Consider the following 15,053-nt stretch of genomic DNA (forward strand, 5'->3'; position numbering starts at 1 on the left):
ATTTATCTCATTTATTTCTGTACAACAGAACTAAAACTTGGTTAGTAATCATAGCTGCTAGCTGTGTTTCTCTTCTGCGAAAGGTCTAGACTGGTGGCTTCCTATAAATAGTTTAGCATATTTTCTGCTGTGTGGCAGGGTGCCCCCAACCACACCTGTGTAATTAGTTTTGCTAGTCTTCCTTTTTCCCAGACATTGTTGCAGTAGCAAGCTCTAAAAAGCATTGCCCTACAAGCTGCTTGAGCTGCTCGGAGTCAATGTCCTTTGAACAAAAGCTTTATGTTTAGTTGCCAGACTTTTCCCGAATACACTGATAGAAAAATTACTAGCAGTGTACTTGGAATAGATATGCAGAAATTTCTGTTCTATTCTCTAGGCCAGCTTTAGCTAATCACATCCATGTAACTGCATCTAAATTTTGGCTCAGTACTGAGAATGCAGTAAAACTGTGGAATCCCTTGTGAGGAACGAATACAGCAAGTTAAGTATTACCTACATTCTGGTGATAGTGAAAATGCTGAATCTCTCAATTGTCTCTGGTAAGGAAGTCACAATTGCCTGAGGTAGGTAGCTCTACGTTTCTGGGGCACTAGAATAAAAAAATTTACTATGGATCAGGAGCTGTCCCATGGAAAGAAAATTAGGTACGCCACAGAAAAGTTTAGAAACACTCCTTGTAGTTCTGCTAGATTTAAACCGTAGGGTTTTTTATGGGTTCACAGTCTCCAGCTTGCAAACTTTGTGCCTATCATAACTAATTTTCAAATTTATACAATTTTGAAATCTACATATGGTTTATCCAGATAATATTTTTTTTAAATGATTTTGTTGAAAAATGCCTGGTTGAAGAGTCTCAGTGTAGAAGGAGATCTAAAGCCTAGCGTGAAATAGAATTAACATTTTCTGGAGAAGAAGGATGAATTCATCTAATTTTGGGCCATAACTGCTGGAAGGTCTGGAGCTCCTTCTGTATGATGGCTTATGCTGGCTGTACTGCTGCCAGTAAAGTGATCCCAAAATACTGGAGACTCAGTCAAACCTCTTTAGCTTGAGTGCTGATGTGAAATGCAGAAGCACCGAACTTGGTGCAGGGTGTAAAATGGGAAGAAGCAAGATGGATCTTTGGGTAGCAACCTTACGCTAAGCCTATTGGTGCTGCTATGACTGCCATCAGGATATCCCACAAAATTATGTTTATAGCAGGATTAGCGTATTTGCTAGTTGACAGTAGCTTGAGATGTCAGTCGGTCTCTGGTAATCTTAATGCTGTAGAGAGGGAACTCTGCTGGAACCTCTGTTCACTGCAGATCACAAAATAAAATACAAGGAGAAGAGATGAATAAGATAGAGCAGCAAGCCTGTACATGTTAGATGCAGAATAATAAAAAGGAAGAGAAAACGTCTAATGGTGGAGAAATCAAGGCAGAGCAGAGAGTGATGTTGCTAGTCCAAGGCCTGCAAGTGGCTAGCTGTTTCTTGAGTGGTAGATTTGCTTATAAAGGTGTCTTCAGAGTAATTCTAGAGTCTACTTGGGCAATTAAAATAGTGTAATGAGTTTGTACAGTGTTAAATTGATGTCATGGTATTGTGGTTGAGCTGATACTTTCTTACTTTGTATAGTAATGTATGATCTATGGGAAGGTTCTGCTTAGAAGAACGTGGAGAAGGGAAGTATTTTGTCTTTTCCAGAGTTTCAAATGATGTTGCTGATATGTCAGCAGACAGCAAGGAATTATCTGTATTTTTATGCTGCCTAATTTTAATCCACTGAATAGTACTTTCATAGGAGCAAAGATTGCTTTACGATAAATGTAATGCCTGAATCAGTGAGCAGTATTGATGCTGTTTGAATTGTATTGGGTTTGCTTTTTTGGGGGGGAAGGGGAATGTTTGGTTTTGGTTTGGTGGTTTGTTGTTTTTGTCTTTTGTTTTTGTTTTAATTTTTTTAACCCTAGCAGAATACTGATGTTGTTTTAAGTTCCTGTAAGTGTCTGGCTTGAATACTTTACTAGATTGTGATCTAACAGTTTGTAGCACTTGTTATTCTGTACGTAGTTTATTGTCTTCTCATTGCTGTAGCTGGTAAAAATACATTTCTACAAGAGAATCATGGCTTCCACTGGAAAAGGAAGCTCTTAGTGTGAATGGCTGTAGAATAGAGCCTGAAAAGCACCAAACGTACATAAATACAGATAGGCTTAGGAAGCAGAAGATGACTAAAAAGCCTGAATGTATTATTTCCTCAAAATAATAAGAATTTAAAGTTAGTCCTCTGATTTTTGATGACTTTTTACCAGTGATTTGGAATGGTGTATCATGGCCTAGGGTATAGCTCAAGCTGAGAACCATCTCTGGATCTTCATCTTGTCTTTAGAAATATTTTTGTTTACAAACTCACCTATGAAGTCTTCTATTTTCATGTAATTAGTATCTTTTGCAATAGCTCTGCTACGTGCTTGCATGACACATTAATGGTGTTGAAGAGAAACCTCTCTGTTGATATATTTTTTGTTAACTTAGTAAAAATCTGTTTAGACACTTCATGGGTGCAGTTTACATTCAGGGAATCTTTTATTAAATAATAATCTTAAAATCAGCTTTTTACATCTGTCCTAAGTACACCAGTAATACTGCTGATCATAGTAAATTTGCAAGTGCTATTCTAATGTTAACATTGCCAAAATTGATGGAGACAAATGACAGCATTAAAAAATCTGTTTCAGAAGAGTTTATTTTCACTCTTATGACTACATTTGCAGTTTAGAAAAAGTAGTATGGAGATGTTTTATCTACAGTGCCGTTACTAAAAATGTTTCTTTTCATATGAATCAGGAGAATTAGAACTTAGAGCACTACAGTTTTTCTAGCTGAGACTCAGAATTTCATTTTATCCACCCAAGCTAAGTATCAAAAGAAAGTCCAGTAGAGCCAGACTTTGGTTGTCTATGGCAGTTTTAAAGACATGGAAAACTAATAATAGAAAAAGCTATTTCTGTTGAGTGGTATGTAACATGTATATTACTCTTTTACTTCTTTGGTTTAAATAGCTCTTTTTGGTTTGAGGTTTTTGAGGAAGAAACCAAATAAGACGTGTACTTTATTTTAAGGCAGAGTGCTGTTGTGGTATACCACTTTCTGTAAGGCTAAGGATTTGCTGCAGTAAAGCTTTTAGAAAGACATCAACAAGTATTGTGTTATAAAGAGTATTGCTGTTTGCAACCTGTGCAAATCTAATCAATTACGAAATTGTCTTAAGAATGGTGAACTGTTACAGAATTATGATACAAAGCTTTTTATAAAAACAGACCAAAAGTTGGTATTTGTTTTATAACTTACCTTTCCACACAGTTCTCTAACATTAGTGGCATTGTCTACATTTGCAAAATAACCACTTTTTACTCATAGCCAAGTATATGTATGCAAAAGAATATGATGAAACTATAATCTCCTCACTGGTTTTCGGGTTTTTTTTTTGTTTGCTTGGTTGGGGTTTTTTGGTTTTTGGGGGCTTTTTTTTGTTTTGGTTGCCCCTTTTTTTTTTTTTTTTGTTTGTTTTTGGATTTGGAGTTGTTTTTGTTTGCTTGTTTGTTTTTTGTTTTTTTTTTTTTTTTTCCCATAACTTAAGAATAGGAGTTGGAATTGTCAGATAGCTTGAGGGTTTTGATCCCTTTATGGGAAGTCTGAGATTTCAGTTTAATTCAGCAGTACTTTAATTTATAGTTCTAGGTGTTGCAACTAAGTTAACTTATTTTTATTTATTTATTTTTTTTATAGTGTGTGGGGGGGGTTTTTTGTGTTTCTCTTTTTTTTTGTTTTGGGATTTTTGCCAAATCTCTTAACACTTGTTCAAATATGAGATATATGATGGGGTACATGGGTAAATCATGTTGTGTGGCATGAAGAATAGAAAGTAAAAAAGATCAAATTCTAATGAACCTGTTGCGTTTATTGTTGAGCAAGGGCATACAAAAAGAACAGTCTGTATTTGAATAGCTTATTATTGAAACCTGCAATAATAAAAAGCAAGTGTCAAAAAGTATAATTTGGTTTACAGCAAGTGAAAAATAAAACCTTCCTTTCGGAGGTAACATATTTATGGAACATTTAGGAAATGTTCCCTAAAAATGATTTCTTAATAATTTGTGGTAGTTAGCTGTGTTTCCTTGTAGTCAGGATAGAACAAGTTTGTTAGGCTTTGTTTTGTTTTCTGACAACCTTTTCAAGCAGGTCAATTGTCAAATCCTGTAGTATTTCCTACATATGAACAGCTTTATGTCTAGTCATACCTTTCTGTTGGTTTTGTCTAGCCTGAATTTTCTTATATTCATGAACATTTTACATTTATATTCCAGCCATCTTTGTAGGCTTTTCCTCAGCAATTTGCTGTGATTATATCCTTTGTTTCTTAAACTCTTTTTCATTAACTGAAGCTGAGAAGTGACTTCAGATTCATATCTGTATAAGAATAAGCATGTTCAGGCCATAAGGGCAACTTTTTAGCTCTGCTGAAATCAATGACAACATTTTACTTGAGTTTAGTGGAACTGGCTTTCTTCTTAAAGATCCATTTTATGTAAGGATCTATGCCTTTAATTGTTTTCTTCTCATTACCACTGGATATTGAAAAACATTAGAAAACCAATACTTCTTGTGTATTGCACAGACTTCCTTGTGTTCAGTTCTAAACTACATTTTAAAGAATTGGAGCAATTTTGTATTTTCTCACTAAATAAGCCTGAGCCCTGTCTGCTTTCTTTGGGGGATAATTTTGCGTGAACTTCGATAGGTTTAGATTCACGCTTTGTCCTAAATGCAGAAATAAGTTTGCTTCCTTGAATATGTAAAAGGCGGGAAATACTCGGTAAAGATCTTTCTGTCTGTTTTTATCTGTTTATGACATACAAAACCTGCTAGTTTGATTACCTCCCCCTCTCCAAACAGCAAATGGGAAATTACTAAGAGCTTTATATACATATAGGATGACAGAGTTTGATCCACCTTGAAGAGATCAGTGCATATGAACACTCAAGTTCAAAACTAGAGCTGAATCCCACAAACTGTTCCACACTGAAAATCTTTTAAAATCACAGGAATTCCATGTGGTTACAGTGGTCTACATGCATAGAGAGAGTTTGCTGGGTTTGTTCCAAATTTTAAGATTTGCTGTTTTGTCCATGGATTTGGCTTACAGACAGACCTTAGCTCTTTCAGCACTGAGAGATATGTATCTTGTTATCAGACTTGATGTGATAACAATCCCTAGTATATTTTTAACAGAAATGTCTGGTGGCCTGAAATTAGTAACTTTTTGGGTTAAAAATTAAAGTATAAAGATAGTATCTTTTCATCTTGTTCACACTCGCCATTCAAAAGAATGGAATGAAAAGAATAGAAATTATTCTGAAACACAGAGCAAGGAAATTAGTATAAATCTTTGAAAATCAAAGTTGCTGTAGGAGTGTTCTCATATCACTAGCCCTATCACAGGATTGTATATTCAAACTATGATGATGTAATTAGTGAATTGACTGCTACATGACCATTGCTGCTAGTATTAGCTGTGCTGCAGATAACATCTTAATTCCATTTTCATTTCCAGATATTTACTTATTAACTACAGGCAAACTCATTGAGCTTCTGTATTTGAAGGATTGTATCTAAAATGATGAAAATTGTCTTTTGAAGACAATATTTATCTTCTGGCGAAAATGTTTCATCATTTTAGATTGTTACGGTATACTCTTAAGACTCATATAATCATTACAGAATAATGAGAAGGAAAATATAATGACAGTTCCTAACATGATTTTTTAAAATCTAGTTGTTGGTGTAACAATTTAGAGTTATAGCTTTTAATTAGAATCAAAGTTTAAGTATTAGGACTTAAAATTAATATTGTTCAGTTGATAAGTCTGAGGCTGTAACAGGATTCCAGTTATGTTCAGACAGTGAAAGTTAAGTGTTTTGAATCAGTAGCAGTCTATACACATGCTGCTGTAACTCCGTAACAGCGTGGTAGACTGCATTATGGAGCTGGTGATTACAAAGATCCACTTTAACCATTTTTTTCTTACTGGCAGGTGTCCCACTGGCCTGAGGCCAGCGGCTGTGAGTATACTGCAACTTGCGGTTTACACCAGAGTGTAGAAAATGCCGACACCAGCTGCCTGCACATAATTAAGCTGATTGCGGTCTGACAACTTGAACTATGATACAGATATGTGATAAGTATACAAAATATCTTAAAAATTTGATTCTCTGACATATTTTATCTACTTTTTTTTTTCTTAACAGATATGATATCTGCACTTATAAAAACAAGCCTTGTGGAACACTGGGTAAGATTATAAAGAGAAATTTGAGCTTTTATTTGCTGTTTCCTTGCTTTATACTCAGATATTGATTTATTGACTGATCAGATATTTGAAAACTCATGCTTGAAAAATTTTGCCGTTTTATAAATATGAGCAATTATAGGTAACCTGGGTGGGTCTCGGCTTTGATACACTGCTGGAAGTTTAAGTGAGCTGCTGATGTGTATTTCTTCTGTGGCAGCTGTAGTTCTGATAAAACATAGCAAATGACTCAAACTTACTTCTTGTAGAAGAAAACTTGCTGTTTATTTCCATCTGACCTGTCTCCATGATCTAGTTAAAAACACAAATAAAAGGCTTCAGGAAATTTAAACACCAAACAGTGAAACAAAAACCTTACAAAAGAAACAGGATTAGAGGTTTACACTGTTGCTCTGTTGTACACAGGGAATACATCTTCAAATTGTTCCTTTCACAGACTTAAGAGAAAAATACCATGGTGATATAAATTACAGTAACATTGAAACTCCTTAAAATAATACTTTGACAATGGAGAGTCACACATAGCAACCTTAGGTGCAGGATGGAGAGCTATTGTTCTCTCCATACCTAAATTTGTCACGAGAAGTTATTTGCTATACTGTAGTTACTACCTTTGGTAGTGCTTTGATATATGAAATAAACATTATTCAAAGAATAATGTAACATTCATTTACATTTTTTTTTCAATTCGCATTCTTGCATAAGGCTCTTTCTCAGAAGTAAAGACACAATTCTAATTTGGCTAGTTCAGATTATTAATACTTTTCTCAGTCAGAGCTCATAACTTGCTTTGTCTTTCCCTGTATGATTACTGTATGCTTTGATAGCCTTAACTCATGTTAATTTTTCCACAAGTCCTGCTCAAGTCAGCATGATGCTTCTGGCACAGAGATGTAGTTTACATGGAGAAAGGTACCAGAATTTTGCCTGCTGTAAATATAAAAAATATCCACAGCATGTTTTAGTAAAAGACAGATGATGCTGATGAATTTCTAAACGTAATTGATTTTCTTTAACATCTGTGTGAAGCAGACAAAACTGAAGAGACCGTCCATATTCATGTCATAGAATTGTCTTTGCAAGTGTTAAAGGAGTAAAAATTGGAAGAGTGTACATTCACCTATGAACTATTTGATATTTTTATGTGATATTTTTAACACAGATCATTAGTGTACTAGTTCTTACTGTATCAGACTTTGGCATAAAGGTGAATTCTGCTTCACTTGAATCCAGCATAACAGAGGACAGACTTTGGCAAATGTTCTATTAAACAAAAGGCTTGATTTTTATTTTATTTAAAAATAAAAATCACATGTGTTATCAGTTCCAACCCAGTGTTATAGGACCCTTGGCAACACCACTATGATATTTTTTTTGCATTATAGGCATTGAATTGGGGAAGAGACAAGGCTCTGTGGCCCTCTTTTGCAAGGCATTTAATATGCTTAAGTCTCACTAACCTTTAGTAACTGAAGTTAAGTTTATATTTAAGGAGTCTATGAAGAGAAGTCTCAGAGAGGTTTGAGACTATTCCAGTTTCTAAACCAGAGAATCTTTCGTGAAACTCCTTAGAAAGGATAGATGTTTTTGTAGCACGTCTGTGGCTCCAGTGAAGGACAACTTCTTTTTTTAAATCTGAGCCACAGATTGAGTTCTTGACTTGATATCTCTATCCTTCTGCAAGCATAGTATGGAATTACGTTAATCTGGTCCTGTTAGTCACTGAAGCAAATGCTCAGTTATATGATCTGAAGATGGAGATGACTTTATCGCTCAGATGTGGTGGACTTTCTAGGGGAACATGACAGTTGGCATATTAGTATTGCCATGGTGTTTCTAGAATGTCCTACTCAATTACAGTAGAATAGATGAACTGCTATTTTATTTTCTGGAGGTTGCTTACTGCAAAAAATATACAGATTTTTCTCCATGGGTAGTCTTCTTTTCTTCTGATATTCTACCCTGTCCTCAGTGGGTGTGTCTACACTGATGATTTTTTTTTTCTTTTTGGTAGCAGTGGTGTGCTGTTCTGATGCAATTTCTACATTGTCACCCTTTGCCCATGTCACTTTGGTTATCAATCAGAGTAGTTTTGATGTGTGCAAACTAGTTTTGTTTTGGAAAAAACTGAGTCAGAACACATGTTTCCCAAATGCTCTATATATACCAACAGGAGATGTTAGGATCTAGATCACCAGGAAGCCTGTATTCTCATGACATTCTGTAACATTTTTTCTTTTTAGAAGCTTTAAATGACATGTGTAGTGAATGTGTTCACCCTCTGAGAGTAAACTAGTCCAATGTTCAACCCACATAACAAACGTATGTGAGGAGCCTCAGTATCAGTTCTTTGCTATGCTGACGCTCTCCTGCGGCTCCAAATTGCTTGTTAACATGGACGCAGCCAGGAACCACTTGTCATTGTACTACTGGCTTACTGTTAGTCCAAACAGAATAATTTGAAGTGCCTGCTCATATAAGAAGTATGATTTCTCTCTTCCCCTCTCCCTGCCCCATTCCTTCTGTCCCTCAACCAAACTTAGACTTTTCCCAGTAATTTTTTTTATTACAGTGTAGTTAACTAGGCATGTAATTTCTTTAAAGAAAGGATTACTGCTTCTTTCAGATAAGAAACTCTAGGGAGAAATTCATTAAATAAATCCAATGTTTAGAGCCTTCTCTAGTGGCACTAGATTATGACTGTAGTTTGTTGTGTGATTCTTCAGAATCTGTTGCTGAAGAATATGTAAGATCATAAGAACCGTATTCTGTAAATGCCACTGGCTTTCTCTTGCTAAGTAAAGTTTTTAACAGCACATGTAATACAATAAGGTTTTAATTCCAGAAGATGATGGGTGATAAATGGAAAAGACTTCCGTGGTTAAATGAATGCTTGTTATTAACATGTCTCTTTTCTCTTCGTTGATGCATTCAGTTTTGTTTCTTTAATTTTTTTAACCTACCATGTGGGACTTTTTGTAGCTAAAAAAGTTGCTTGTATGTTTTTATGAACCCACTAAACTTAAACAGATTTCTTTAGAAAAATAATGTGGATACATTTTGCTTTCTTCAGGCTCAAGAATGTTAAAATAGAAATGCTTTCTTAAATTCCCTCTCCTGGCTCAAGTTACTAGGTGGTCCCAAGTTACCAGAAGTAAAATTTATAAATCTAACCCCTAGTCTAGACATTTTCCAGCACTGACTGCAGTTCAAAAAATTTTAATGTCTAGCCGGCAAAGTGAAATTCCCCCCAGTGATTTTGCAAATGACTAGAAAGTTAACCTTTTGCCAACTGCTCCTTCTGTGCATAGAGGTTATTAAAAAGGATCCAGGCATTTATAACTACCACTTTTAAGACTGAAACACCTTGGCATGACCCTTTGTGTCTCCTTCTGTTTATTCAGGCTTGGCCTCTGTGGCTGGAATGTGTGAGCCTGAAAGGAGCTGCAGCATTAATGAAGACATTGGCCTAGGTTCAGCTTTTACCATTGCACATGAGATTGGTCACAAGTGAGTGAGTTTAAAAAAAAGAATACATTTTAATATACCACCTTTTTAATATTAGATTAATAATAGATTTTTTTTTCCCATGCATGGTTGTACCATCTCTGTTCTGGTGCTCCATGTTTCTGTATATAATATTCATGACTGGCAGTGCATGTTATTTAGTGTTTGTTACCAAGGGCTTTAAATTTAGAACCGAAGACTCATGGTTTATACTTTGATTACAGATTCCAGTTAAATCTGTTCATTGGGAGATTTGGCTCACAACCTTTGTGCTGTTTCATGTTCTTAAATATTGCATTGTAATTTTGTCTTATATATAATTCAAAATATCATTAAAGCGTATTGATTCTGTTGTCAATATTCATACACTTTTAGTAATATCTCACTCAAGCATGAAGTATCTCAAACAGCCATAGAGCAGTCATAGCATCACTTGTTACATTTTAAGCATCAGCATATCATTTTAAAATGCATGATGTTATGAGACTGGTAAAATCTGAGTAGAGTTTGGTCTGGTAACATTTCAGGTCTTCCTTCAAAAGACATCATTGTTAGTACATTATGATGACTCTAAGAGGACTAGGCATCTTCTGTTATCAAGAGGTTTCCTTGTTTGTTTACTTGGGTTGACCAAGACTGAGTTATAGATGGTATGTTTTTCCAATCATTAGCTGATACAGCTTAAAGTTCCAATAGAGATAGAAATAGAAGCTATCAATCTGCTGGTCAAAAAAAGGAGTTGGAAGTAAGCAGTTATTTCCAGCACACCTATCATGTGAGATAAATCATTGGGCAAGTATGATCTCATTTATATTATGTGTGGAAAAACTCACTCTAATTGCACTGAAGTAGATGAATTTTAGAATCCAAAAGCAATTGTATAGGATCTGAACAAAAATGACTTAAAATACGTGCAATTCTCCTCATCTTCATTTCTTTCCTTCTTTTCCTTCTTTACCTGCATGAGTTGAAAAATGTAGTGTAGAGGAAAATATATTTCTGCTCTTGAAGAAAGACCTACTCCAAATGATTCTTCTTCTGAAACAAGAAGATATTTCAGATTAACAAGAAATTCTGAAATTCTTGTTAATAACATCTTTTACAGTAATAGGTGACTTTGCTGTGAATTCATCACGTTTAACAAGAAAAACAATCTTCCAATACCTCATCTTCATTCTAATCCATATGTCATGCAACTATGTATTTTATGCAGGTTATTCCACAGATAATGAAAATAATTCAAATATATGCAAAGCTGGCACAATGACAACAATTGATTTGAAGAGCTTAGACTGTGGTTAGAATCCAAGAAAAACAATATAGCAATAGCATATAGTCTGTGATCATAGGATTTTTTTTTTAACCATCTGTGTTTTCTGCATTCCATATCTTCTGGCTGCTTATATGTAAGGCCTTTTAAAATTCTGAAATCTCAGCTCTTTGAGGCTTTCACCTTATCCTACAGCTGGCATGATATTTCAAATGCTGGTTTGAAAAAGAAAGTAGAAATGATAATCCTTTAGCTTCTATCAAATGCACAGTCACTAAAAGAGAGTTGCACTGAAAGCTTGGTGTTTAACATGCTATGTAGCTAACTTTAGAAAAAGCTGGGCAAAAGTGGGCAAAAAAATCTTCAAAGTTGGTGTTTTGTGCTATTACCTCCCATTCACCCACGCTGTGACTGAATATCTCTACAACTAAATCAAAGAAGTTATTTCCTCTTAACTTCTTGCTTCCTAGTATACCTACTAGAAGGTACTTAGATATGTGAGTAAATTAATTGTTTCAGAGAGCCTTGTAAACTTTTTTCCTGTGTCTGTACTGTGATGATTGCTTTTCTCTTCAGACATACACGTGAAATAGGAAATTGGCTTCATTGTCAAATGAAAACCAGAAGCATTTAAGGGATATGTCTACACTAAATATATAACATACCACCAAAAAAAAACCCCAAACCACTCAGAATGAGAGGATTGTACTTTGAAAGACTATGTTTTTATTAATTATGTAGTTGTCATGGAATACTAATTTTTTTTTCTTTAAATAAATATTGAACTGAGGAATAAGATTCTCTTGTGATTAAAAGAGAACAGTAATTATAATACCTATATTTTGATAGATTATCCACATTTTCTCTAAAGTTGGATTTGTAAGATTCCCTGATGGAAGTATGGCTCAACTTATTATTAGCTTCTAGTATTTTATTAAATTATAGAGTGATGAGAAGTTATTAGATCGCCCAATTTGACTTTCTGTATATCATTGTGTATTAAATTTAACTTATTTAACCTCGTTTTGATCCAACTAACTTCCATTTGGTTGAAGAATATTATCCAGGAAAGCACTTAGTCTTGAAGATGTAAAGGGAATGTGAGTGTGATTATTATGGTCAGTCATAATTTTTCTTAAATATTTGTAAGTATTTTTAAAAATACATTTTTGGCTTCTGTTCCTTACCACTTGTAGTTTTTCTGTGTATATAACCCAGTTCTGATGCAGATAAGGTGTGTGCAATTGAGACTCATAACCTGTGGTTTTTATTGAAGACAACCATACACTGTGATTAACTCTGTTTCTTTATTGGGCTTATAAAGAATTGTGCTAGACTAACAGTTCTGAGAACAGCTTTGTATTACTCTTAATACTTCCGTGAATCAGATAAAATTCAGAGTGGTCCCTTTAGCTTTCAGAATAGTGTTTCTAGAAATTTAATTTATGATGCTGGAGTTCCAGAATGCTTACTTTCCTACTGTTACATATTTCATACCGAAAAAATGCTTAAGGTTTCTGGTAAGCAAAAATCACAGCCAGCGATTTCTTGTGGCAGGAGTGAGAATTGAATGTGTATGCCCTGCACTGTCAAGCAAAGTTTGACATTTTCTTAGGGAATAAAGAAGCTATTTGCAGGCTTGAATATGCTGGTTTTGTTAGACAAGTAAGATTTAAGATCCAGTCTAATTTTCTGTTTCCCTACCAGCTGGGTTGGGTTGCTTTCTGCTCCTTGCTTTTTAATTTGGTTACTTTCTAAAATGCTTAGCTTGCCTCATACATGCTGTACAGGATGTTTAATGGAACTGATAGAGAATTCAAGGTTCCATTGAAAGGTGTATATCCCTAAAAGGAAGGCATTGTTCCATTTGTTGTTGCAGTCCTATAGAGCTAGCTGAGATGCAGAAACTAAGTAACAAAGTGGAAAAGAAGAAATGAGGATAGTGGTCTAGGCTTTGAACAGAGAGCTGCCCATAAAACTTGGAGTAAGAAAAGAGTTTACTAGTGAGAGACAACTATTGAGGGCTGTACACAAGGAGCAGGAAGAAAAGGCTGGTGGCTAAAGTCAGAGTTGTCATGACTTACAGAAGATGTAATGAACTGAAATTCAGAAGAGTTTGGCAGTTATATCATGGTGGAAAATAGGTGTAAGAAAGAAGAAGATAGATTATAATCGGAGTAAATTGGCTTCAAGATGAAGAACCACAGTATTTTCAAGCACATATTTTGTTCTAAGTTAAAATGTGCCTGCAATTCTAAAACTTTTTTTGAAGTCCTTTTTTAAGTCTGTATGCAAAGTAGAAAAAATAAGTTTAAGTACCTCTCCTCCACATGAGAAAGTTGGTCTTCAGTGCTGGAATATAAATTTCTAATCTACAAAATCCTAGAGCTACTTTCAGAAGCTGGTTTCCTTTTTCCTCATTCTTCAGTGATCACTGACCTTTGTCTTAGACCAGTGTGTTGGGTTTGTGTGGCAAGATTTTGGTAGTCGGGAAGCGGTACAGGGGAGCTACAGGGGTGGCTTCTATGAGAAGCTGCCAGAAGCTTCCCATGTGTCCAATAGAGCCAATGCCATCTGGCTCTGAGGTGGACCTGCTCTTGGCCAAGGTGCTACCACCTGTCAGTGATGGTGGTAGCACCTCTGTGAGAACGTATTTATGAAGAGGGGTAAAAACTGCACAACAGCAACTGCAGCTGGAGAGGGGAATAAGGCTAGATGAGAAAAAAAGCTCTGCAGACCCCAAGGCCAGTGCAGAAGGAGGGCAGGAGATGCTCCAGGCAGATTCCCCTGCAGCCCATGGTGCAGACTATGGCGAGGCAGGTTGTGTCTCTGCAGCCCATGGAGGTCTGTGGAGGAACAGATCTCCCCCTGTAGCCCATGGAGGACCCCACGCTGGAGCAGGGGGATGCCCAAAAGAGGCCGTGACCCTGCGGGAAGCCTGTGCTGGAGCAGGCTCCTGGCAGGAGTTGTGGCCCTGTGGAGAGAGGAGCCAACGCTGGAGCAGGTTTGCTGCAGGACTTGTGACCCCACAGGGGACCCCCACTGAAGCAGCCTGTTACTGAAGGACTGCACCCATGGAAAGGACCCACACTGGAGCAGCCTATTCCTGAAGGACTGCACCCATGGAAGCGACCCACGCTGGAGCAGTCCGTTCCTGAAGGACTGCAGTCATGGAAGGGACTCACACTGGAGCAGTCTGTTCCTGAAGGACTGTACCCATGGAAAAGACCCACGCTGGAGCAGCCTGTTCCTGAAGGACTGCACCCATGGAAGTGACCCACGCTGGAGCAGTCCATTCCTGAAGGGCTGCAGTCATGGAAGGGACCCACGCTGGGGCAGTTTGTTAAGAACTGCAGCCTGCGGGAAGGACTCACAGTGCAGAAGTTTATGGAAGATTGTCTCCTGTGGAAGGGACCCCACACTGGAGCAAGGGAAGAGTGCGAGGAGTCGTCCTGAGGAGGAAGGAGCAGCAGAGACAACGTGTGATGAACTGACCACAACCCCTGTTCCCTGTTCCCCTGCCTGGGAGGAGAAGGTAGAGAAAATCGGGAGTGAAGTTGAGCCCAGGAAAAGAAGGGAGGGGTGAGGAGAAAGTATTTTAAGATTTGGTTTTATTTCTCATTATCCTACTCTGATTTGATTGATAATAATTAAATTAATTTCCCTGGGTCAAGTCTGTTTTGCCTCACTAATTGGAGAGTGATTTCTCCCTGACCTTATCTAGACCCACTATCCTTTTGTTGTATTTTCTCTCCCCTGTCCACCTGAGGAGGAGGAGTGATAGAGCAGCTTTGGTGGGCACCATGTGTCCAGCCAGGTCAACCCACTACAGTCAGACCTCATCTGTATTACAGGACCTGAGTTCGAGTGAGATGTTTTCTAGAAGAAATGTGTCTCAAGAAATGTATGTATTGTGCAAC

The 15,053-nt window shown here is 36.7% G+C and overlaps 1 protein-coding gene across 5 annotated transcripts in view; it reads left to right on the top strand.

Annotated features, from left to right (window-relative positions):
• The window catches only part of ADAMTS6 (ADAM metallopeptidase with thrombospondin type 1 motif 6), a 144,338-nt gene that overhangs the window by 43,686 nt on the left and 85,599 nt on the right, over positions 1 to 15,053 (top strand). For all 5 annotated transcript variants that reach the window (XM_030470371.1, XM_030470370.1, XM_030470372.1 and 2 more), the window contains 2 exons: positions 6,295 to 6,338; positions 9,761 to 9,866. In XM_030470371.1, coding sequence (XP_030326231.1) covers positions 6,295 to 6,338; positions 9,761 to 9,866 — 150 coding nt within the window. The remainder of the gene's footprint in view (positions 1 to 6,294; positions 6,339 to 9,760; positions 9,867 to 15,053) is intronic.

Source organism: Strigops habroptila, chromosome Z, assembly GCF_004027225.2.
Source record: "Strigops habroptila isolate Jane chromosome Z, bStrHab1.2.pri, whole genome shotgun sequence".
NCBI classification, from domain to species: domain Eukaryota; kingdom Metazoa; phylum Chordata; class Aves; order Psittaciformes; family Psittacidae; genus Strigops; species Strigops habroptila.